The sequence below is a fragment of the Monodon monoceros genome, unplaced genomic scaffold, assembly GCF_005190385.1.
Source record: "Monodon monoceros isolate NGI ecotype Baffin Bay Population unplaced genomic scaffold, NGI_Narwhal_1 Super_Scaffold_11, whole genome shotgun sequence".
Classification (NCBI taxonomy): Eukaryota; Metazoa; Chordata; class Mammalia; order Artiodactyla; family Monodontidae; genus Monodon; species Monodon monoceros.
The window spans coordinates 130861196-130886800 of record NW_021703767.1 but is presented as its reverse complement, the minus strand read 5'-3'; the positions used below and the strand labels follow the sequence as shown (position 1 = coordinate 130886800).

General features: G+C 37.6%; 1 protein-coding gene and 1 pseudogene across 1 annotated transcript in view; one reads left to right on the top strand and one right to left on the bottom strand.

The window, feature by feature from the left end:
* The window catches only part of LOC114890362, a 71708-nt pseudogene extending 69542 nt beyond the window's left edge, over nt 1-2166 (top strand).
* Nucleotides 2167-6922: 4756 nt separating this feature from the next.
* The window catches only part of MRPL3 (mitochondrial ribosomal protein L3), a 44530-nt gene continuing 25847 nt past the window's right edge, over nt 6923-25605 (bottom strand). The window contains exons 7-10 of the mRNA XM_029214666.1: nt 21276-21384; nt 19777-19854; nt 18191-18268; nt 6923-7402 (exon numbers count right to left, since the gene is read on the bottom strand). Of these exons, the coding sequence (XP_029070499.1) occupies nt 7250-7402; nt 18191-18268; nt 19777-19854; nt 21276-21384 (418 nt within the window). The 3' untranslated portion in view covers nt 6923-7249. The remainder of the gene's footprint in view (nt 7403-18190; nt 18269-19776; nt 19855-21275; nt 21385-25605) is intronic.

Sequence of the window (25605 nt, the reverse complement as noted above, 5' to 3'; positions counted from 1 at the left end):
GTGAAAAGATAAGACCAGAGTGTGTGCTAACAGCACCCCAGGGAAGGCCAAAAACACATGGCCAATAGACATCCCCTTAAAAAGGGACGCTGGGACACCTAACCTAAAGCAATATCCTCTGAGGCAAGAGGATCACTTCTCCCATAGACTGACTTGTCAAAATACCATCCAGTATATTCAGAAAAGGACAAAGAGAGGGTCGAGGAGTGGGGTTTCACTTGGATTGCACCTTGCCTGGCTGGAAATGTAGTGCACAATTGTTTTGATTCCTGAGGTGATCTTGGACCCTGTGCTGCAGCACATTCATATTAGTACCCATTACAGGAGAGATGCCACCTTACAATGGATTCAAATATATATAATGGGGCCTAACCTATAGAAGATTATACAGTGAGTCACTCAGAATTGCATGATTCATGCTAAAAACAACCCAAAGACTGCTGTTGGACCTCCCAGATGGGGGCCCAACACAAAGGAATCTGTGCCGCCAACGACTGGACACAAATGCCTTGAGCTACAGGAAATTTCAGATACCTGCTAGTGTTTGTGGACACTTTTTTTCAGGATGGGTGGAAGCAATCCCACCTGGACAGAAAAAGTCTCTGAAGAGGATTGCCTGGGTCTTGGACAAACTGAAAGCTTAATATGAGTGTGGTACCACCATCGATATCTCCCTGTGGGAATTCGAGACCATAAGTACTACGTGACTATTACTGATGCCTCAGGACACAGAGACTTTATTAAAAACATGCTTCCAGGTACATCCCAGTCTGACCGTGATGTCCTCATTGTTGCTGCTGATGCTGGTGGATTTGAAGCAGGTATCTCCAAGAATGGGCAGACCCATGAGCATGCCCTTCTGGCTTACACTCTTGGTGTGAAACAACTAAGTGTTGATGTTAAATGGATTCCATTGAGCCACCCTACAGCCAGAAGAGGTATGAGTAAATTGTTAAGGAAGTCAGCACTTACATTAAGAAAATTGGCTACAACCCCAACACAGGAGCATTGGTGCCAATTTCTGGCTGGAATGGTGACAACATGCTGGAGCCAAGTGCTAACATGCCTTGGTTCAAGGGATGGAAATTCACCCAAAAGATGGCAATGCCAGTGGAACCATGCTGCTCTGGATTGCATCCTGCCACCAACTCATCCAGCTGACTAGTCTTTGAGTCTGCCCCTCCAGGACATCTACAAAATTGGTAGTATTGGTACTGTCCCTGTGGGTTGAGTGGAGACTGTTTTCAAACCTATCGTGGTGGTCACCTTTGCTCCAGTCAATGTTACAACTGAAGTAAAGTCTGTTGAAATGTACCATGAAGCTTTTGTGAAGGCCTTTCTGGGGACAGTGTGGGCTTCAATGTCAAGAACATGTCTGTCAAAGATGTTTGTTGTGGCCATGTGGCTGGTGACAGAAAAATTGACCCACTGATGGAACCAGCTGGCTTCATACCTCAAGTGATTATCTTGAACCATCCAGGCCAAATCAGTGCTAGATATGAACCTGTGCTGGACTGTCACACAGCTCACATTGCTTGCAAGTTTGCTGAGCTGAAGACTGATCATTATTCTGGGAAAAAGCTGGAAGATGGGCCCAAGTTCGTTTTTATTTTATATTTGTTATTTTAAAAATTTTTGGCTGCACTGGGGCTTCGTTGCTGCGTGCAGTCTTTCTCTAGTTGCAGCGAGTGGGGGCTACTCTTCACTGCAGTGCACAGGCTTCTCATTGTGGTGGCTTCTCTTGTTGCAGAGCACGGGCTCTAGGTGTGCAGGCTTCAGTAGTTGCAGTGTATGGGCTCAAGTTGTGGCATACAGGCTTAGTTGCTCTGTGGCATGTGGGATCTTCCCAGACCAGCGATTGAACCCATGTCCCCTGCACTGGCAGGTGGATTCTTAACCACTGTGCCACCAGGGAAGTCCTGGCACCAAATTTTTGATCTGGTGATGCTGCTATTGTTGATACGGTTCCTAGCAAGCCCACATGTGTTGAGAGTTTCTCTATCCTCCTCTGGGTTGTTTTACTGTTCATGGCATGAGACAGACAGTTGCTGTGTCATTAAAGTGGTGGAAAAGAAGGCAGCTGGAGCTGGCAAGGTCATCAAGTCTGTCCAGAAAACTCAGAGGCTAAATGACTATTATCTCCAATACCTGCCACCCCAGTCTTAATCAGTGGTGGAATAATGGTCTCAGAACTCTTCGTAAAAAGACTGATTAATGATAACAATGAATTGTATAAACTTCAGAAGGAAAGGAGACTGTTTTGTCCACCACTGGTTTTGTGTGTGGCAGTTTAAAATTACTAGTTTTTAAAATCAGTACTTTAAAAATTATTTTATTTTGTATTGGAGTATAGTTGGTTTACAATGTTGTGTTAGTTTCAGGTGTACAGCAAAGTGATTCCATTACATATATTCTTTTTCAGATTCTTTTCCCATATAGGTTATTATAGAATACTGAGTTCCCTGTGCTATACAGTAGGTCCTTGTTGATTATCTATTTTATATATACTAGTGTGTATATGATAATCCCAAACTCCTAATTATCCCTCCCCCCTAACCTTTCCCCTTTGGTTTTTTAAGTCTGTGTTTCTGTTTTGTAAATAAGTTCATTAAAATCAGTACTTTTTAATCAGTTTAAAGCCCTCAAGGAAATTATCCCCTGATTTGGTTTAAGGCATTGGAACTACATTAATCCCAGAGACCACAATCAACAGGAAAAACTGAGAAAATGAATACTAACTTAACTTGGGATAAGGCCTTGTCAGTTGCCCTGCTATGGATTAGTGGCTCCCAGAAGCAGGCTTACATTAAGCCCCTTTGAAATACTGTATTGTAGTTAATTCTAGGTGTCTGCCCAGGCAGGAGAATCTATAAATGCTCTGAAAGACCTAGCAGTTGCCAGTTATGCTAAAACTTTGGGCATTATACTAAACCCTGTTCTTGAGTTTGACTCCAACAGGTCTGCCTATTGAACTTAAGTAAATGGTAATTTCATTATGGCGGAGAGGGGTCAACCTACTTAATTTTTTCCAAATAAACAGCACAGGAACTTAGTATATGTATTGGGAACTGGAACTGAACCCCAACCCCAAGTTCAATTACAAATTAGACAACAAAGTGCTAAGGAGTTTCTTCAGGTTCAAATGGTTGTAGATAAAAAAGGAAAGAGGATTTTACTGCTAAAGATTCTAAAGAATATTCATTGCCCCTGTTCAGCAGGAAGTAGCCAGAGCAGTCTTTGTCCCTTTCCCCACAAGACTGTGGAATGGACATTGGCAATGGGGAATTGTAATAGGGAAGAACCTTTGTATTCTATTACAAGTTAATCACTAAAGGGATGTTGCCTACAAGCTTAAAGTATATGCACTTCCCATCTCTGGGAACCCTGACTCCCAGGTAATGAGCATTAAGCTAATATACCTTTGTTTAGCTCACAGGAAACATCTGGACCAGGCCCACCTGTGAATTAACACATCCCCTCTGGAGGCTGGCTGGAACCAGGAAATGTTTGACTTTATTCCCTCTGATTTTATTATATAAGAAACTTGAATTCTAACTCAGACAAGATGGTTCTTTGGGATATGAGTCCACCATCTTCTTGGTCTGCTGGCTTTCCTTGCCCCAACAGCTTGTCTCTTGATTTACTGGCCTGTCGTGGGGTGAGCAGCACAAGCTTGGACTTGGTAACACAAACTCTAGAGGAAGATGGTGATGGGTCTGGGGCAGGCTCTCTAGTGGAGAGGACTCCCTGCCTTCTTCAAAACACCATATGTCCTGGCTCTCCTTCTGTCATCTGGCTACTTTCAGATATGATTCCTTTCCTGCACTGTGTAAAGCATCCTTCCTGAGTAATGATTCCCCCCATCAATGGCTTCTGGGCAATTAAACACAGTTTTTCATGCAGAAGAGGTTGGGGACTCCTGATACAAACCTCTGCAAATACCTTACTCAGAAACAAGAGTTCATGTTCTCCCAGCAATAACTGTTCATTTGTTTTGCAAGGTAACAGCTGCTTCTCATAACTTCAGCAACCTTGACATACCTATAAGTTCACTAAAATCTTTTGGTCAAATGCAGGTAATTAAAGCAGAATTGATGCATACAGTGTTCAGAATTTCAAAGTTAAATACACATAAATAGCCCCTAATCATAGTGTGGGGCAAACCTAACTAATGGGTACCATTTTAAGTTTTGGTTATTCTTGAATTTACACATTCATATCAATTTTAGAATCAGTTTCAACAGTTCTATGGTAAGTCCTGTTGAGATTTTAAAAATATGATTGCTGAATTCTTTACAATATTGAATCTTTTCCTTCACAACTTAAAAAATGGAGAGGACTATCTTGGTTATCTTTTATGTCCTTCAATAACATCTTATCTTCTCCAATAAGACCTTAGAATATTTGTCAGGCTTTTTTTCCTCAGTAATCTTTTAAAAAATTGCTGTTGTGGATGGTATCCACTTTCCTCCCATAGAATTTCCCAATATTGCTATTATATGTTTGTATATTGATGCTGTATTCAGTCACCAGAACCATTAAAGTCACAAGTCTTTAATTAAAAGAGATGAAGTATAAATGAAAACTTTAAAAGAGATGCGGCTACACTTGGATTTAAAATTAAGAATAAGAAATGCAATGTTGGCCGGAAAATACTGTTAGGTTTTTGTGCGATTTCCTGATAACTAATGAATTTGTTATTAAAAGGTCTAACACTGTGGTTATTAAGTCTCTTGGGTGGCCATGTGAATCAAGTCTCAGAAGATACCTGGAGTTTAAAAAGTTAGACTCTGTGGATCCTCAGGAATCTGGTCCAGAGGAAATCCAGTAGTTAAATGAGGCCTGCTTATACTTAACATTTTTAAGCTTAATTATCTGTTATAAGTAGCCATTAGTAAACATTTTCATTCCATACAATGAAGAGAAACCCAGGAGCTATTAACATTTTGAGTAATAAGTGATTAATAAGTTTGTTGAGGGACTTCCCTGGTGGCACAGTGGTTAAGAATCTGCCTGCCAAGCAAAGGAAACCATAAACAAGACCAAAAGACAACCCTCAGAATGGGAGAAAATATTTGCAAATGAAGCAACTGACAAAGGATTAATCTCCAAAATTTATAAGCAGCTCATGCAGCTCAATAACAAAAAAACAAACAACCCAATCCAAAAATGGGCAGAAGACCTAAATAGACATTTCTCCAAAGAAGATATACAGATTGCCAACAAACACATGAAAGAATGCTCAACATCATTAATCATTAGAGAAATGCAAATCAAAACTACAATGAGATATCATCTCACACCAGTCAGAATGGCCATCATCAAAAAATCTACAAACAATAAATGCTGGAGAGGGTGTGGAGAAAAGGGCACCCTCTTGCACTGTTGGTGGGAATGTAAATTGATACAGCCACTGTGGAGAACAATATGGAGGTTCCTTAAAAAACTACAAATAGAACTACCATATGACCCAGCAATCCCACTACTGGGCATATACCCTGAGAAAACCATAATTCAAAAAGAGTCACGTACCAAAATGTTCATTGCAGCTCTATTTACAATAGCCCCGAGATGGAAACAACCTAAGTGTCCATCATCGGATGAATGGATAAAGAAGATGTGGCACATATATACAATGGAATATTACTCAGCCATAAAAAGAAACGAAATTGAGCTATTTGTAATGAGGTGGATAGACCTAGAGTCCGTCATACAGAGTGAAGTTAAGTCAGAAAGAGAGAGACAAATACTGTATGCTAACACATATATATGGAATTTAAGAAAAAAAAAATGTCATGAAGAACCTAGGGGTAAAACAGGAATAAAGACACAGACCTACTAGAGAATGGACTTGAGGATATGGGGAGGGGTAAGGGTAAGCTGTGACAAAGCGAGAGAGAAGCATGGACATATATACACTACCAAACGTAAGGTAGATAGCTAGTGGGAAGCAGCCGCACAGCACAGGGAGATCAGCTCGGTGCTTTGCGACCGCCTGGAGGGGTGGGATAGGGAGGGTGGGAGGGAGGGAGACGCAAGCGGGAAGAGATATGGGAACATATGTATATATATATATAACTGATTCATTTTGTTGTAAAGCAAAAACTAACACATCATTGTAAAGCAATTATACTCCAATAAAGATGTTAAAAAAAAAAAAAAAAGAATCTGCCTGCCAATGTGGGAGACACGGGTTCAAGCCCTGGTCTGGGAAGATCCCACATGCTGCAGAGCAACTAAGCCCGTGTACCGCAATTACTGAGCCTGCACTCTAGAGCCCGCATGCCAAACTACTGAAGCCTGCGCGCCTGGAGCCCATTCTCCGCAACAAGAGAAGCCACAGCAATGAGAAGCCCACTCACCACAACAAAGAGTAGCCCCCGCTTGCTGCAACCAGAGAAAGCCCGTGTGCCACAATGGAGACTCAACTCAGACAAAAATAAATAAATTAAAAAAAAAAAAAAAGTTTGTTGAATGTACATCCAGGCCATTTCAAATCCCTTTTGGAAGGCATCAAGGAAAAATAATTACAGGACTTCCCCAGCAGTCCAGTGGTTAAGACTCTGAGCTTCCACTGCAAGGGGCAGACTGGATCCCTGGTCAGGGAACTAAGATCCCGCATGCTGCAGGGCATGGCTGAAAAAAAAGGAAAAATAATTACATCTGTCTTATAGTTGAGTGATCTAACTAAAAAATAACTATACCTCCCAACAGAAGTGTAAATAAGACCCATAATTTATGATCTTACTGTGTCAGGCCTTTAACTATGACATAAACATTTCTATAATCTAGATAAAAATCTCAATTCCTTTTTCTTTTTAGGACTCAGGAAATAGTTTCCTTTACCTAAATAGGTAACACCATAGTCCCCATATGATTTGACACTGTTCCACAACCACCCTTTCACAAAGACAGACAAGTCTTTAGTAAAAGAAGCTAAATTTATAAACATTTAAGATAACTTGAGAAATACATAGTAAAAAAAGGACAAAGCCCACAAATTACAAAGAGTTTACTAATATGCAAACTGCCGGTCCATCTAAATTTGGCATATTCAATCTACTTAACCGGTTTGCTTAATGTGGTAATTTTTTAAATGAAATTCAGTTGGAGGATGAATGATAAATTTATGCCCTTGACAAAGATAACCAGTGTGGTATGTTGTTACTAAGAAAACATAATTCCTGGTTATATTATTGTTCTGGCTCATCAGAATTCACAGGACATGTGGGAGTCTGTCATGTCCAGGTCAGGCAAACGTAATAGAAGGTGCCCCAGGATGACACAAGTCTTCATCAAACAAATCTTCTGGTAGCTCCTCTTCATCTCCATCAGGGAAATATGTTGGGAATGGTAGATTTTTACAGAAATCCTTATATGCAGGCAATTTAGAATCTTTGATCTGGGGGGAGGAAGCAAAGGTCTTATTAATAAGTGATACCAATTAAGTTATTTAAAGATAGTCTGGTTTACTTATTCATAATCAAAGAACAGCTCTTCCTTTTTCTTTGTTTTTTGTTCTTTAATTTTCTAATGTGAATAACACAGCTGTTATACACTGAGTTCCTTTTACTTTATATATGTATTTTTATTCCAATAAACTAATTCAATGACAGAAATATAACCTTCCTCAAGTTAATCAGCTATCTCATGAGATTAAAATTACTCTGATTATATTTTATCCATAAACAGAACTGCCCAACAGAATAAATTATATTCTACAATTACTACATAAATATCAATTATACCCAAATTGATTTTTCAAATATAAATAACTGATATAAACTATATACCTAAAAGGTATTACTATCTACATCTCAATTATTAATTTCTTATCTACTTACATTTTTATTATTCTATATCCTACCATAAATTTTTTGAGCTTGGGTTAAAAAATATAAGATTTACCTAGTACTTTTGTTAGCCTTAATTCTAAGAGCACATAACCCAAAATATCAAGTTTTGTTAAGGAAATTAGCTTGTATTTAACAAGTAGTGTTCTCTTTGAGAAGCTAAGGACAGAATAGTATTTAACAGAAACAATAATAAACCCAGAAGTCTTGAAAACAGCTGTATTAGCTCTTTATATTCTAAAAATATTCTAATTACATTTGTAAATTCATTAACTGAGGAACAGTACAGATATTGATATGATCTAAAATGTTGGGTTATATTTTTGGAAAACACTGGGTTCTTTAAAGCTTCTGACTCATTCTACAGCCTTCATTCAGAGAGAAGTAAAAAAACAATTACACGTAATTACACAAACAGATTAAAATAAGGCATACTCATTTTGGCAATAAGAAATGAATAATATGGTTGAAGTAAGTACACAGCTGCTAGGAATAGCTAAGTACAGAAAAACACCTATATTAATTTTTCTCATTAAAATTGTTCCAAGAAATTATCAATAAGTTGCCCAGAAGAAAATATACTTGTTTAACCTTTTTTTCCAATCCACTAATCTTGAGGTGAACTTTAACTTGGGGAAAAAAAGTCAAATTCTTACCAATTCAATTGTCTCAGAATTTGTAACTGAAAATAAAACCCAAGCAGATAAACAACAAAACGAACAACAAAACTTTCTGTGCAAATTTGATAACTGTGAAAATTTAGTTATAAATTGCCTAAATGGTGAATTCTCAGGTACTTTCAAATTTTTATAGATCTATTATACCCAAGAAACAGCAAGGGGATTCAGTTATACATATATACATATTCTTTTACATATTCTTTCCCATTATAGGTTATCAGAAGATATTGAGTATAGTTCCCTTTGCTATACAGTAGATCTTTGCTGGTTATCTGTTTTATATATAGTACTTTGTATCTGCTAGTCCCAAACTCCTAATTTATCCCTCCGTCACCCCTTTCCCCTTTGGTAACCATAAGTTTGTTTTCTATGTTTGTGAGTCTATTTCTGTTTTGTAAATAAGTTCATTTGTATCATTTTTTAGATTCCACATATAAGCGATATCATATAATATCTTTTATCTGGCTTTCTTCACTTAATATGATAATCTCTAGTCCATCCATGTTGCTGCAAATGGCATTATTTCCTTTTTTATGGCTGAGTAGTATTTCATTGTATAAATGTACCATGGCTTCTTTATCCATTCCTCTGTCGATGGACATTTAGGTTGTTTCCATCTCTTGGCTACTGTAAATAGGGCTGCGATGAACATTGGGGTGCATGTATCTTTTTAAATTATTGTTTCCTCTAGATATATACCCAGGAGTGGGATCGCTGGACCATATGGTAACTCTGCTTTTAGTTTTAAAAAGTCTCCATACTGTTTTCCATAGTAGCTGCACCAATTCACATTCCCACCAACAGTGTAGGAGGGTTCCCTTTTCTCCACACCTACTCCAGCACTTAGTATTGGTAGACATTTTGATGATGGCCATTCTGACTGGTGTGAGGTGATACCTCATTATAGTTTTTTTTGATTTGCATTTCCCTACTAATTAGCGACACTGGGCATTATTTTTCATATGCCTTTTGGCTACATGTATGTCTTCTTCTGAGAAATGTCTACTTAGACATTAAATGTCTTTTGCCCGTTTTTTGATTTGTTTGGTTTTTTTTGATATTGAGCTGTATGAGCTGTTTGTACATTTGGAAATTAATCTCTTGTTGGTAGCATCGTTTTGCAAATATTTTCTCCCATCCTGCAGGTTGTCTTTCCATTTTATGGTTTCCTTTTCTGTGCAAACGCATTTAAGTTTAATTAGATCCCATTTGTTTATTTTTGTTTTTATTTCCATTACTCTAGGAGATGGATCAAAAAAGATATTGCTGCAATTTATGTCAATGAGTGTTCTGCCTGTTTATTCCTCTAGGAGTTTTATAGTATCTGGTCTTATATTTAGGTCTTTAATCCAGTTTGAATCTATTTTTGTATTTGGTGCTAGAGAACGTTTTAACCTTGTACACAGAGCTGTCCAGTTTTACCAGCATTACATATTGAAAAGACTGCCTTTTCTCTATTGTATATTCTTGCCTCCTTTGATGTAGACTGACCATATGTGCACAGCTTTATTTTTGGGATTTCTATCTAGTTCCATTGATCTATATGTCTGTTTTTGTGCCAGTACCATACTGTTTTGCTTACTGTAGCTCTGTAGTCAGGGAGCCTGATTCCTCTAGCTCCATTCTTCCTTCTTATGATTGCTTTGGCTGTTTGGGGTCCTTTGTGTTTCCATACAAATTTTAAAATTTCTTGTTCTACTTCTGTGAAAAATGCCACTGGAAATTTGATAGGAAATGCATTGAATCTATAGATTGCCTTGGATAGTATGGTCATTTTAACAATATAGATTCTTCCAATCCAAGAACATCATATATCTTTCCATCTGTTTGTGTCTTCTTTAATTTCCTTCATCAGCGTCTCATAATGTTCAGAGTACAGGTTTTTTTGCCTCCTTAGGTAGGTTTGTTCCTAAGTATTTTATTGTTTTTGATGTGATTGTAAATGGGATTGTTTCGTTTACTTTCTGATTTTTGTTGTTAGTGTATAGAAGTGCAACAGACTTCTATGTATTAATTTGTACCCTGCAACTTTACAGAATTCATCGATGAGCTCTAGTAGTTTTCTGATAGCATCTTCAGGATTTTCTATGTATAGTATCACGTCATCTGCAAAAGTGACAATTTAATTACTTCTTTTCCAATCTGGATTCCTTTTATTTCTTTTTCTTCTCTGATTGCTGTGGCTAGGAATTACAAAACTATGTTGAATAAAAGTGGCAAAAGTGGGCAATTGTCTTGTGCCTGATCTTAGAGGAAATGCTTTCAACTTTTTGCTGTTGATTATGATGTTAGCTGTGGGCTCATCACATATGGCCTTTATTATACTGAGGTAGGTTGCCTCTATGCCCACTTTCTGGAGTTTTTTTTTTTTTTTATCATAAATGGATGTTGAATTTTATCAAAAGCTTTTTCTGCATCTATTGAGATGACCATATAATTTTATTCAACTTGTTAATGTGGTGTATCACACTAATTGATTTGCAGATACTGAAAATTCATTATACCCCTGTGATAAATCCCACTTGATCATGGTGTATGATCCTTTTAATGTCTTGTTGGATTCGGTTGGCTAGATTTTCTTTTTTATTTGGTTTGATTTTGTTGAGGATTTTTGCATCTATGATCATCAATGATATTGGCCTGTACTTTTCTTTTTTTGTGATATCTTTGGTTTTGGTATCAAGGTGATGGTGGCCTCATAGAATGAGTTCAGAAGTGTTCCTTCCTCTGCAATTTTTTGAAATCATTTCAGAAGGATAGGTGTTAACTCTTCTCTAAATGTTTGGTAGAATTTGCCTAAAGCCATCTGGTCCTGGACTTTTGTTTGTTGGGAGTTTTAAAATTACTGATTCAATTCCAGTACTGGTAACTCATCTGTTCATATTTTCTATTTCTTCCTGGTTCAGTCTTGAGAGATCGCACCTTTTTAAGAATTTGTCCATTTCTTCAGGGTTGTCCATTTTATGGCTACATAGTTGCTCATAGCAGCCTCTTATGATCCTTTGTACTTCTGTGGTATTGGCTGTAACTTCTGCTTTTTCGTTTCTGATTTTACTGATTTGGGCCCTCCTTTTTCTCCATAATGAGCCTGGCTAAAGGTTTACCAATTTTGTTTATCTTTTCAAAGAATCAGCTTTTATTTCATTGATCTTTTCTATTGATTTTTTTAAAGTGTCTATTTCATTTATTTCTGCTCTGATCTTCATGATTTCTTTCTTTCTGCTAACTTTAGGTTTCAACTGTTCTTTCTCTAGTTGCTTTAGGTGTAAGGTTATGTTGTTTATTTGATATTTTTCTTGTTTCCTGAGGTAAGATTGTACTGCTATAGACTTCCCTCTTAGAACTGCTTTTGCTGTGTCCAATAGGTTTTGGATCATTGTGTTTTCGTTTTCATGATTTTCTAAGTATTTTTTGATTTACTCTTTGATTTTTTCAGTGATCCATTGGTTGTTTAGTGGCATACTGTTTAACTTCCACGTGTTTGTGTTTTTTGCAGTTTTTTTTCTTGTGGCTGTTTTCTTTTCTTTCTTTTTCTTGGGCTGCATCGGGCGGCTTGTGGGATATTAGTTCCCTGACAAGGGATTAAACATGCACCCTTGGCAGTGAAAGCACGGAGTCCTAACCACTGGACCACCAGGGAATTCCCTGGTTGTCTTCTAAACTCACAGAGTTGTGGTCTGAAAAGATGCTTGATATAATTTCAATTTTCTTAAATTTACTACAGCTTGCTTTGTAGCCCAACATATGATCAATCCTGGAGAATGTTCCATGTGCACTTGAAATGTGTATTCTGCTTTCAGATGGAAGGTTCTATACATATCAATTGAGCCCATCTGGTCTAATGTGTCATTTAAGGCTTGTGTTTCCCTTAGTGATTTTCTGTCTGGACGATCTGTCCATTGATTTAAGTGGGGCGTTAAAGTCCCCCATTATTATTACTGTCAATTTCTACTTTTATGTCTATTAACATCTGCCTTATATGTTGAGGTATTCCTATGTTGGGTGCATATATATTTACAATTGTTATATCTCTTCTTGGATTGATCCCTTGATCATTATGTGGTGCCCTTCTCTCTTGTAACCGTCTTTAAAGTCTGTTTTGTCTGATATGAGTATTCCTACTCCAGCTTTCTTTTGATTTGCATTTGCAATGGAGTATCTTTTTCCATCCCCTTACTTTGTGTGTCTCTAGATCTGAAGTGGGTCTCTTGTAGACAGCATGTATATGGGTCTAGTTTTTGTATCTATTTAGCCAGTCTATGCCTTCTGATTGGAGTATTTGATCTGCTTACATTTAAGGTAATTATCAATATACATGTTCTTATTGCCATTTTGTTATTGGATTTCTGTAGGTCTTTTGTCCCTTTCTTCTTAGTTCTCTGCTCTTGTGATTTGATGACTATCTGTGTTACGTTTGGACTCCTTTTTCTTTATTGTGTGTATATGTATTATAGATTTTTGGTTTGTGGTTACTATGTTTTAGTATAGCAGTGTGTGTGTGTATATATATAAATATAAATATATATGATTGTTTTAAGTTGCTGATCTCATTTCAACTGCATTTTAAATACCCCACATTTGTACTCTCCTCCCTTCATGATTACTGTTTTTGATCTATTTCTTTTTTTCCTTTAATTAATTATTCTGGGGGGCTGCGTTGGGTCTTTGTTGCTGTGCACAGTCTTTCTCCAGTTGCAGCGAGTAAGGGCTACTCTTGGTTGCAGTGCATGGGCTTCTCATTGTGGTGGCTTCTCTTGTTGTGGAGCACGGGTTCTAGGCACGTGGGCTTCAGTAGTTGTGGCACGTGGGCTCTAGAGCGCAGGCTCAGCAGTTGTGGTGCACGGACTTAGTTGCTCCACGGCATGTGGGATCTTTCCGGACCAGGGCTTGAACCTGTGTCCCTTGTACTGACAGGCAGATTCTTAACCACTGTACCACCAGGGAGGTCCCTGATATCATATTTCACATCTAATTGTTTTGTGTATCCCTTAACTGTGTATTGTGGATACAGATGATTTTACTACTTTTCTCTTTTAACCTCCCTACTAGTTTGTGTGTGGACAATTTACCTTTATCATGTTTGCCTTTACCAGTGAGCTTTGCCATTTCATAATTTTCTTGTTTCTAGTTGCGGCCTTTTCTTTTCCCCTTAGAAAAGTTCCTTTAGCATTTGTTGTAAAACTGGTTTGGTGGTGCTGAATTCTTTTATCTTTTGCTTGTCTGTAAAGTTTTTGATTTCTCCATCAAATCTGAGTAAGGACCTTGCTGGGTATTCTTGGTTGTAGATTTTTTCATCACTTTAAATACATCATGCCATTCCCTTCTGGCCTACAGAGTTTCTGCTCAAAAATCAGCTGACCATCTTATGGGAGTTCCCTTGCACATTATTTATACCTTTTCCCTTGCTGCTTTTCATATTTTCTCTATCTTTAAGTATTGTCAATTTGATTACTCTGTGTCTTGGTGTGTTTCTCTTTGGGTTAATCCTCTATGGGACTCTGCGCTTCCTGGACTTGGGTGATTGTTTCCTTCCCCAGGTTAGGGAAGTTTTCAGTTATTATCTCTTCAAGTATTTTTTCAGGCCCTTTCTCTCTCCTTTTTCTAGAATCCCTACAATGGGAATGTTAGTGTGCCTGATGTTGTCCCAAAGTTCTCTTAAACTGTCCTAATTTCTTCTCATTCTTTTTTATTCTGTTACACGGCAGTGATTTCTACTACTATGTCTTCCAGTTCACTGCTCTATTCTTCTGCCTCATTTATTCTGCTACTGGTTCTTTCTAGTGTATTTTTCATTTCAGTTATTATATTCATCTCTGTTTGGTTGCTCTTTACATTTTCTGACTTTGTTAAAAACTTCTAATTTCTTGCTCTGTGCATCCATTCTTTTCCCAAATTCCTGGATCATCTTTACGATCATTACTCTGAACTCCTCGAGTACACTGCCTACCTCCACTTCACTTCACTGTTCTTCAGGGATTTTATCTTGTTCCTTCATCTGAAACATATTCCTCTGCCGCTTCAGTCTGTCTAAATTTCTACTTGTACTTTTATGTGTGTGGTAGGTTAATTACATTTCTCAACCTTGGAGAAGTGGGATGTCCTGTATGTCCCAGCAGTACACTTCCCTCTCATCCCTGAAGGATCAGGGACCAGTCTGTTTGCAGACCCAGTTCCACAGGCTGTGTGATCGTAGTTTTCTTGCTTCTGGTGTCTGCCCCTGGCTGGATGGGGCTGCTCTAGAGGCTTGTGCAGGCTTCCTGACAGGAGGGGCTGGTGCCAGCCCACTGGTTGGTGGAGCTGATTCCTCACCCTCTGGTGGGCAGGGCCGTGTCAAAGGGTGTGTCCAAAGACGGCTGTGGGCTCAGGAAGTCTTTAGGCAGCCTGTCTGCTGACAGATGCAGCTGTGTTCCTGCCCACTTGGTTGTTTGCTTGAGGTGTCCCAGCACTGGAGCCTACAGGCTGTTGGGTGGGGCCAGGTTTTGGTGCTAATGACCCAAGCAAGATATCAGCCTCCAGCAAGAGTTCATGAAGATGAATACTCCCTAATATATCTGCCACTGGTTTTTATGTCCTAAGGGTGAGCCACAGCTGCCCCCTACCTTCCCAGGAGACCCTCCAAGACCAGCAGGTAGGTCTGGCACAGGCTCCTATGAAATTACTGCTTTTGCCTGGGTTCCAGGTGCATGAGATTCTGCATGTGCCCTTTATGAGTGAGGTCTCTGCTTCTCCCAGTCCTGTGGAGCTCCTGCTATCAAGTCCCACTGGCCTTCAAAGCCAAATGCTCTGGGAGCTCCTCTTCCTGATGCCAGGCCCCCAGCTGGGGAGCCTGACTTCAGGCTCAGAACTCTCACTCCTGTGGGAGAAGTTCTGTGATATAATCATTCTCCAGTTTTTGTGTCGCCAGGTAGTAAAGGATTTGATGACATCACAAGTGCACCCCTCCTATAATCTCATTGTGGTTTCTTTTTTGGTAGGTTCCAGCTTTTTCTTTAATTGATGATTGTTCAGCAGTTAGTTGTGATTTTGGTGTGCTCATAAGAGAAGGTGGGCTCAAGGTCCCTCTTCTCCACCATCTTGTCCCGAATTTGCTGGTACATGTTTTTGTGCACTGAATCTTATCCCTGGCTTTATTATTTCCCCGCCTTCAGGACTCCCTCTCATTTTTTTTATATTTATGTATATCGGCAAACCAGTTCAAACACTTTTTAGGAAAGCTGGAGGTAGGACACACACACACAAAACAGGCAAATCTGAAAATAAACTTAAATTATAAATTAGGATATAGGGACGAGCACACACAAATATTACAGTACACTATGCTGTAAATAACATTTCTTTAGGCTCTCTTGATACATTTAGTGAATCCAAAAGAACAAAAAGCTTACATTAATTAAACAGGTTGGTTATCCCTAAGACTATCTTACTAACTTTAGAATGAATGACAGGCAGCCCTGTACTCTGTACTCTGATGGAACCAAAAGCTCCTGTGCAGTGAGTGGATGCCAATAAGGCTGCCTGTCCAGCAGGACGAGCCTCAACCTCCAATGGCAAGGGGCTTATTCACCCGCTATGGGATCACTGGGAAGAATGGACAAAGTGCGGTGACTGTTTTCAGAAGATTTACCAAACTTTTGGCATTTAAAACATAAGCCCACAAAAAACTCCCCCAAACCCACACCTTAATGTTTGGGACAGACATTTAAGGTTATAAAAGACAGTTAAAAGGCACTATATTTCAAAGATTTTTTTTCAAGATGAGTTCTTTTATCAAAATCTGTTTGTTGGAAATATATTGACCTAGTGTGTTAACAGTTCAAAGTGTCTAGACATTTCTCTGATGGTATAGTTTCTCAAAATGTATTTGGACTCCTCTTTTGGAATTGCCTTCAGTGTACCTTCTGAATATCTTCAGTGATAGCAAGCCACCATCCATTAAATGGATTGAGTTTCTGGAGGCAATCTTTATTGAAGTGGGTGGAAAAATCTGAGTAATAAGTGTTGTTGATTATAAACTATTTATAACAACCAGATCAGAACCCTGCACATATGGTTTTTCAAGGCAGTTCACCTGTTCATCCCTGCTGGAGTCAAGGAAGATGCTGAGGTGAACCTGAGGAGTCACAGCAACAGTGAGGCTCAGCTGGAAGCCAGCCTAGAACTGTATACAGCAAATGGGGAGAAAAGGAGGATTTGACAATGTTTAAAACTTCATCTGCTATCCAGTATAATTTATTATGAAAAATGATCATTTTCCTTTTTTCTTTTTTATTAGGTTGTTATATTTATAACAATGTAATAAATCTGGAGGTAGGAATACACTGAATTATGAGGCCAAAATGTTAGGAAAAGCACAATGACAATGTGCTGGCTTCAAGTACCTGTCACTATGTACATGACTTGGGTCACCAGGGGCCTGAAAACTTACTTAAACCTAAAAAACTGCAAACTTAAAAAAAAAAAAAAAAGACCAAAAAATCTTGCAAGAATTAATCAAATGCATTTTTTCTTTTAAAAAAAAAAAAATGAGAATACTCTAGTCAAAAAAGTGAAGAGTTCCAGAAAGGGAATTTTAATTACTGTAAGACTGAAACAAATATTGTACCTTATGCTAGTAACGGAACCTACTTTAAGAAATGAAAAGAAGGGGCTTCCCTGGTGGCGCAGTGGTTGACAGTCTGCCTGCCAATGCAGGGGACACAGGTTCGTGCCCTGGTCCGGGAGGATCCCACATGCTGTGGGGCGGCTGGGCCCGTGGGCCATGGCCGCTGAGCCTGCACGTCCGGAGCCTGTGCTCCGCAGCAGGAGAGGTCACAGCAGTGAGAAGCCCGTGTGCCACCAAAAAAAAAAAAAAAAAGAAAAAGAATACATAGAAAAAGACAGGTTTTTTGAAAATTCTGAGGGTTAAGTTTCAGCCTATTTTTGTTGTTATTGTTGGAAGAGTAATGAAGAATCTATTTTGGGGAACTGCTGATATCACTTCAACTACAAATTTATTTTCAGAATGGAAGATTCAAAATTCAAAAGTGATGTCTCATTTTGTATTATGTTGACTTAAATCCCACGTTGAATATTTATTTTGTATTTTATTTGATGGAAATAAATCTCTGAGAGCTTAAGAATGTTTTTTCAAGTCTATCTTGTATAACATGTTTTCTTCTCTTCATGTTTTGAACATAAAAATGTATTTTTAAGGAAAACAGAGCAATGCTAGTAATAATAATAATAATAAATCTTTCCTTAAAATGTCCACCTCAAACCACCTTTCTTGTTGATTCTCATTTCTCATTTTATTTCCACCACATATACTTCTGGTTCCCATGTCAAAGTACTCTTAAAAATTGAAAAAGTTATTTTTTGGAAGGATAGAGATATATTGATATTTTTGCAAGTAGTTTTGCTAATATCCTTCTGTATTTCTAAAGAACCTCTTACTGGACCTACCAGTAACAAAGGTGCAGGTTCATGGTTTTAGAGACATAGGCTATAGGTTATTTTGTGCAATTTTCTCACTCAGGTGCTACTAAAAAGCAGAAAAAATAGCAAAGAACATGTCGAGAAACAGCTACTTATTTTCAAGACACATTTATGGGTGAGAGGAGAACTTATGGCACATATCCACATCTCTGAACAAGGGAAAATAAAGAGAGTTATACATACCTTTACTAAGCAATTTTTGTGTCCAGGTACAGAGCCATTTACATAGATTATATTGTGCTTTGTGTTTATTCTCCACACCTGAAGTGGAAATAAAATCAAACCTTAAGAGTTAAAAATATTAGAATATACTTATATCAATACAAACAAAAGCTGAGGCTATAAGTAGCCTGTAAAGAAATAATCATGTTAGCACCTCAAAATATTGAATGAGAATAAAAATTTCAAATCCTATGGATGACTTGTACTGTAATACTACAACAGATATGTCTCATGTAAGTGGTAGAAAACTCTCATTTTAAGTATAAATGTGACTGAACAATCAAGACTACTTGGATATTTCAATATTCTCCTGGCACCATTAAGAATAACACATGAAAATTCAATTTTATTTTATTCTTAGTTAACATGAGCTTGCTGCAACTAGAAACTGGGAAGCTGCAACCTCTCTGGGTCTAATTTTTTTAAAAAGTGCGCTGAGCAGATGGCCTTCAAACAGATCTTCACGTGGGAAAAACATTTACACAAATGAGAGAACAGTCAAGAAATGGTACTGAGAAAGTATTTGGGGGTAAAATCAAGTTTGACCCATAGCTCATGGCTAAATGTTAAATACTAGGGCAACTGAAATCTCTCTCCTGTCACACATATGCATACATGAAAAGAAAATGCACAAAGACAGTTACAAATAGTTGTCTATGGCAAGTATAAATGTAACAGAAGAAGGGAAAAAAACCCTTAGATTTAATTATACAAAATTTTAAAAACTTCTGCTGGTTAAAATTTATAAATAAAATACATCTAGAATAGAGAATGAAAGAATATGTACCAAAATGTTACCAGTGGTTGTCTTTGGGGGTTGTTCTTTTGAATGGCCTATTTTCTTTTTTGTACTTTCTATACTTTTCACACATATAGACAGATTAGTTGTTTTAATAAAAATATAATTACATGGCACCTATTATGTACAACTCATTTTCAGTTAGATATTACATATGTTCCTCAAGTTAGCAGACAGTGAATTTAACTCCCCACCCCTTTTAAATATATAATTATTTTACAAAAATGGATATATACCACAATGCTTTTTTAGTACTCTATTTTCCTATTTTGATTGTCTCCTATTTTGTCTTCGTCCCTCCTCTTCCTCACCCACATCCACCCACACATTTGACATTTAATTGAAAGCAATGATATATAACCATCTACTCTTCTGTGCTTACATGGCATGGTGACATATACATGTAGGGAGTTTCTGTTTACTCTTTTATAAGAGTATTATACGTAATGCTCTGAATCTCTATTTTTTCATGCAACAACACTTTGTGGAAATCTTCCAGGTAAAATAGTAGACAATTAACTTTTTCTTTTTAATGAATGCATTTTCCATGGCTTGCATGTTAAATGAACATATATGACAACTCCAACACACACACACACACACACAGTACACGTTTCCTCCACCGCTCAATAATTGTAAAAACTATTAGAACCACCATACGCAGACACACGTTAAATATGTATGCTGGTGCATTTGCCTTTAGGCACTAATTTAACCACTCCTCTAAAAAGCCACTCCAGAAACTTACTTTCAGTCCAAATGCTGTCCTATCTATGTTCCCCAATTGTCCAGGCATTTTAGTTCCAGGCCAGACTCTGGCAACATCCTAAAGGAGAGAAACAAAAAGTAGCACTTTTAAGCAGTATTCTCAATTTCAAACAGTACCAATCAAACCAAAATGCAAATAAGATATGTCATTAAAATGTTTTATTTTTTCCTCCATTTTGCTAGCCCCCAGTAAAAAACTAAACATGGATTTAGTCACATTTACCCCTAGAGAATTCCCTTTCTAAATTAGATTAGAACAAAAAAATATAGACTAAGAACATATTTAGGAGAAAAATTCAGTAATAAGAGAGCAGCAACTGAGCCAATAATGGCTGAGAAGGACATAAAAACATGTCACACCACCATTCAAAGAAAAAATGGACTGCCTGGCCTGTTTTCACAAATCTTCTGTATTAACTGACTTGGACTCCATCCAGTCCACAGCTGCTGGAATGGTCCTACTCTCCCACTCTGGCTTTTGATGTTACTATCCTTCTGCAAAGTGACTAAAGGAGAGAGTTAGTTACCACCAATAGTGAGAAACTTGGCTTCCATTATCAATATATTCACTTATCTGGTCAATCCTATAATTCACAGAAAATTATCTCAGAATGGCCAACTAATACTACTAAAAAAACATAATTAGAACTCAACACTTGCACATAGTACATTTTAAATTTAGACTCCGGGTATACAGCCAACAACTATGTGTTCATAAGTTACTTGAGTTATTAGTCCACTCTAGTCCCCCACTTTAGTGAGGTTCTGTTACTCATTTGAAATAGTTATGTTCAGTTCCTAATTATATTCCATTATGGATTCCCCCCCATTTTTATTTTACTTTGAATTTGTAAATTATTAACATGGTTCCAAAGTAAAAAGTATTAACAAAAAAGTATATCTAGTTAAGTGCCACTCCTGAGCCCTTCCATACTCTTCCCACCCAAGAGTAAGAATCCCCCAGGCTCTTTATGGTACACCTCTGGGAGAGATATTCAGTAGGACTAACTTAGCAGTACAAATCTCCTTCTCTCCTTCCTATGCTCTTATTGTCTATTTCTCCATTTTTTCTCTATTACTTTCCCCTTCATCATTATATTGTCCTTGACAAATTTTCCCAACGGTCTCTTCTAAGGCAAAAACAAATCTGTGAAGGAACCAGTGAGGGAAGATGGCAGGGCATTCTGATCCCTGATCACTTACAGCTGACTTCAGAGTGTAGGATGGGAGACAGAGATGGGAAAGAAAGCAGGCAGACAAGTACTGAGAACACTGGCCGTAAGTACACAGGATATAACCAAATGATTCAAGTCTGGCTCTGGAAAGTAAGGCCAGGACTCATAAATGTGTGACTTTTATTAGGACCCACCTGGAGTAAGATTCAAATAATGTGACTTGATCCCAAGGACAGACTAAAGCACCATATACACAAAAGCTGAATCTTTAGTACTAAAAAGAGGATCACTAAGTTATACTTACACCAGTTGAAATAGCTCCAGGCCTTCTGTGGGTTTTTGTTTGACCGTGAGTAGCTGGCTGGCCTTTAAATCCCCATCTTTTCATGACACCTTGGAAACCTTTACCAATACTGAACAAGATAAACATTAGAATTTACATAATGAACAGAGGATAAAATACCCCCAACTGTATACTTTGATAGTACCTTAGAGTTTTTAGCTAAGTTCCTTATCCAAATAACTAGGAAAGGCCATACAAGCAAAACTACAAATGAACATGCCTTTATCTCTGTCCTGGTTTGCACACCTTCCTGGAGTCTCATTCTACATAAAATGATTAGTTCAAGATTGTGAGACAACAGCAAGCTAAGCAGTTCTATCATCCTAATCCTATGACACAACACAGTAAAAGTGGGACATTTTATAAGCTCAAAGTACTTGTAAGCGATGCAGCAGGCCACCATTAAGACCCCCACCTCCTGTAAAGCAACTATACTCCAATAACAATTAAAAACAAAAAAAAAACCCTGAAAAAACCCACCTCCTGGTACACATGCCCCTGTGTGATCAATCACCTCCCCTTGAGTCTGTGTGGACCTAGCAACTCACCTCTTAAGGAATAAACTATGGCAGAAGAGATGAGATGTCACCTCTGACTCTTGGTTACAAAGACACTGGCTTCCATCTCTGCACTCTCGGTTCTGAAGGAAGCCAGCTGCTATCCTATGGAGAGTTATGCAGCAAGGACCTCTCTAGCCAACAACTGTGGACCTGATGCTCGCCAGTGGCCATGTTAATGAGCTTGTAGGCACTTCTTCCCAAGTTGAACCCTGAGATGACCATGGCCTTGACTGTTGCCTCAGCTGCAGCTTCGTGAGAAACCCTGAGCCAGAGGCACCCAGCTAAGCTGTACTGGGAGTTACGACCACAGAAACTGTGAGGTAATAAATGTTTGTTGTTTTAGGCTGTTGTATTTTAGGGTAATGTGCTAGGCAGCAATATACAATAGAACACAAAATAAAACAGTAATAATGCTCTAAATGCTGAACAAGTTTAGAAGATGGATCTTGGTTTCAAGGTTTGAATCAGAAGCCAATGGAGAAATAAAATCAGAGAAAAAATCTAATATTTCAATTTTTAAACAAAACCATTCTATTTTCAAATTCTGCTAACTAGAGAAACATTATGCAGTGTAGGTAGAAACGACACTAAGGTTCAAGCAGCATTAGAGTTTATCTCTGTCAAATATATCAGGACAAATGATACAAGGAAAGGGCTAGAATGAATTGTAAGACTCTACCAGCCTTAGTTTTATAGACTCTTAAGATGAACACTTTTTCCACCTTTCATTAGATAATATGTCAACATATTTTTCATGCTGTGTTCCCTTAATTTAATAAAGCTAGCTATTATTAAATAAATAGTGCCCAGTTCAGGACATTTACAAAAAGGACCAATAACAAAAGATTTTGAGAACTATGTATTTTCCACAAGGACTTTGCTATGCATTTAACAAAGAATTATCAGAGAGTAATGGATTGAAGTAAGCCCACATGACTAAGATGGTTTGTTTTAGATAAATCAAGAAACCAGCATAAAAATAATATGAATATGTATAGAACAGTCGAATATCATATCACATGTCAAAAGTTATTTGTATATGAATAATTTAAATGTAGCTTTTTTCACATTAATCAACTGAACACATCACATGGAGTACACTGACCAGCACACCTTGTTTTATTATGCTCCGCAGATACTGTGGTTTTTACAGTTTGAAAGGTTTGTGGCAACCTTGTGTGATCAGATAATGATTAGCACTTTTCGGCCATGAAGTTGTTTTTTTTTTTTTAATTTTTATTGGAGTATAGTTGCTTTACAATGTTGTGTTAGTTTCTGCTGTACAGCAAAGTAAATCAGATATACATATACATATATCCACTCTTTTTAAAATTTCCTTCCCATTTAGGTCACCACCTACTCAAGAGCATTGAGTAGAGTTCCCTGTGCTATACAGTAGGTTCTTATTAGTTATCTATTATATATATAGTAGTGTATATATGTCAGTCCTAAACTCCCAATTCATCCCACCCTATCATTACCCTCTTGGTAACCGCAAATTTGTTTTCTACATCTGTAACTCTATTTCTGCTTTGCAAACAAGTTCATCTGTACCATTTTTCTAGATTCCACATATAAGTGATATTATACGATATATGTCTTTCTCTTTCTGACTTACGTCACTCTGTATGACAATCTCTAGGTCCATCCATGTCGCTGAAAATGGCATTATATTTCGTTCATTTTTAAGCCATGAAGTATTTTTAAATTATGGCACATACATTGTTTTTTTAGATATAATGCTATTGTACAGGCTACAGTACAGTGTAAACATAACTTCTATATGCACTAGGAAACCAAAAGCTTGACTCGCTTTACTGCCGTTGTCTGGAACCAAACTGCAGTATCTCCGAGGCGTGCCTGTACATAATTGATTTTTTGCCTCCAAAACTCAAAATAATGCTTATGCTTGATCAAAGAGCTAAAACAGAAATTTAACATATATTCATTGAAAAGTCACTATAAACTTTGCAAGGTTAACATCTAAGAAGGCAAACTATGATAATCAAATATTTTACTGAAATTTTGCTTCAGAAACTTAACAAATATTTATACTTAACGCTGAATTTTAGAATATATTGATATTTGAAAAATAAATGCTTTGCAATTTAAAAATAAAAAAGAAGTACCTAAAGAGTCATTTGAACTTATGATATTGTTTGGCAAATAACATTTAAAATTTTTTTTTATAAATTTATTTATTTCATTTATTTTATTTTTGGCTGCACTGGGTCTTCGTTGCTGCACGTGGGCTTTCTCCAGTTGTGGCGAGTGGGGGCTACTCTTCGTAGTGGTGCATAGGCTTCTCATTGTGGTGGCTTCTCTTGTTGCAGAGCATGGTCTCTAGGTGCGCGGGCTTCAGTTGTTCTACAGCGCAGGCTCAACAGTTGTGGTTGCATGGGCTTAGTTGCTCCACAGCATGTGGGATCTTCCCAGATCAGGGCTCGAACCCATGCCCCCTTCATTGGCAGGTGGATTCTTAACCAATGCACCACCAGGGAAGCCCTGGCAAATAACACTTTAAAGAAAACAAGGGAACGGACTGGCAATGCCAAATCTAAAATGAGCATGTTTTCAAAATACGGCATTCTAACACTGGTCATTCTTGGTAGAAAGTTTGTTGGTAACTTGAGTTCTCAAACTGGTTCATCTCCTGCTTAAAGAGAGAGCATGCATGTGTGCACCAGTAAAAAACACTCCAGGTAAATTACAGGAGATAATTCAGCTCATTTTACCAGCAAACGATTACAAAATCAAAGTGGTATCCTGAAACTGCTAATTACTGTCAGCCAATTACAGACTGTTTTTCAATCTAGGTCTAGAACACATCATGTTGTTATACTGTGTACAACAGGAGCCTCTTCAATAAATAACATTTAAACAAAAGGGTAAGACACACATGATGTGACAAATCACTGGCTGAATTGAGACTATGGAGAACAGAGGGCACGTGTTGCTCCACAGAGGGGGCACAGGTGTCTATTCTGTTGTTTCTCTCAGTTGTCGCCCAACTGGAGAACAAAAACAAAACAAAAAGCAAGATATGAATGAATCTACACTTAGCAAACCCATGCAGAGTTCAAACATAAGGTTTTCACAAGTCACATAAAATAATACCTTCACTTTACTAAATAGGATATAAAACACAAAACATACTTTATTTCTCCCACCCCTTTTCTGCTGCAGTTTTTAATGACAGCAGAAAAAAACAAATAAAGGAAAATTCAAATCAGCTAAGAACACAATGTTAGAAGTTCCAAATTTAGTGAAACATATCTGAAAATTAGGAAAACATAAAAAATTAATTTTATTTAGAGCATTCATACTTGCTAAAACCAAAACTTCCTCAAAAAATCTCAGAGATGTGATTTAAATTTAGGCTTTATTGCCCTTGTTTCTGGGTATATTTCCTCACTATACTTTAAGTTCATGAAGTGCAGGGATTGTGCAGCATCTAACCCTAGTGCCCTACCTAGAGAACTCAGACTAATTTTGTTACTGGCTATAACTGTGTCTTAGGAAGAGAGATGATTATTTCCTTTATTTTGTCCTGTAGTTTCCAAATGCTGTATAATGGGCTTGTCTTTTATAAAAGTTTATGAAGATTATATTAAGAAAAGGCAAGGAGGGGCTTAAAGGTTTGACTGTAAGAATCTTGCAGAATAGAATGCATAATTTAGTGTTTCCAACTGCATTCTATAAATCTCTAGAGAATACTATGAATTTCATTT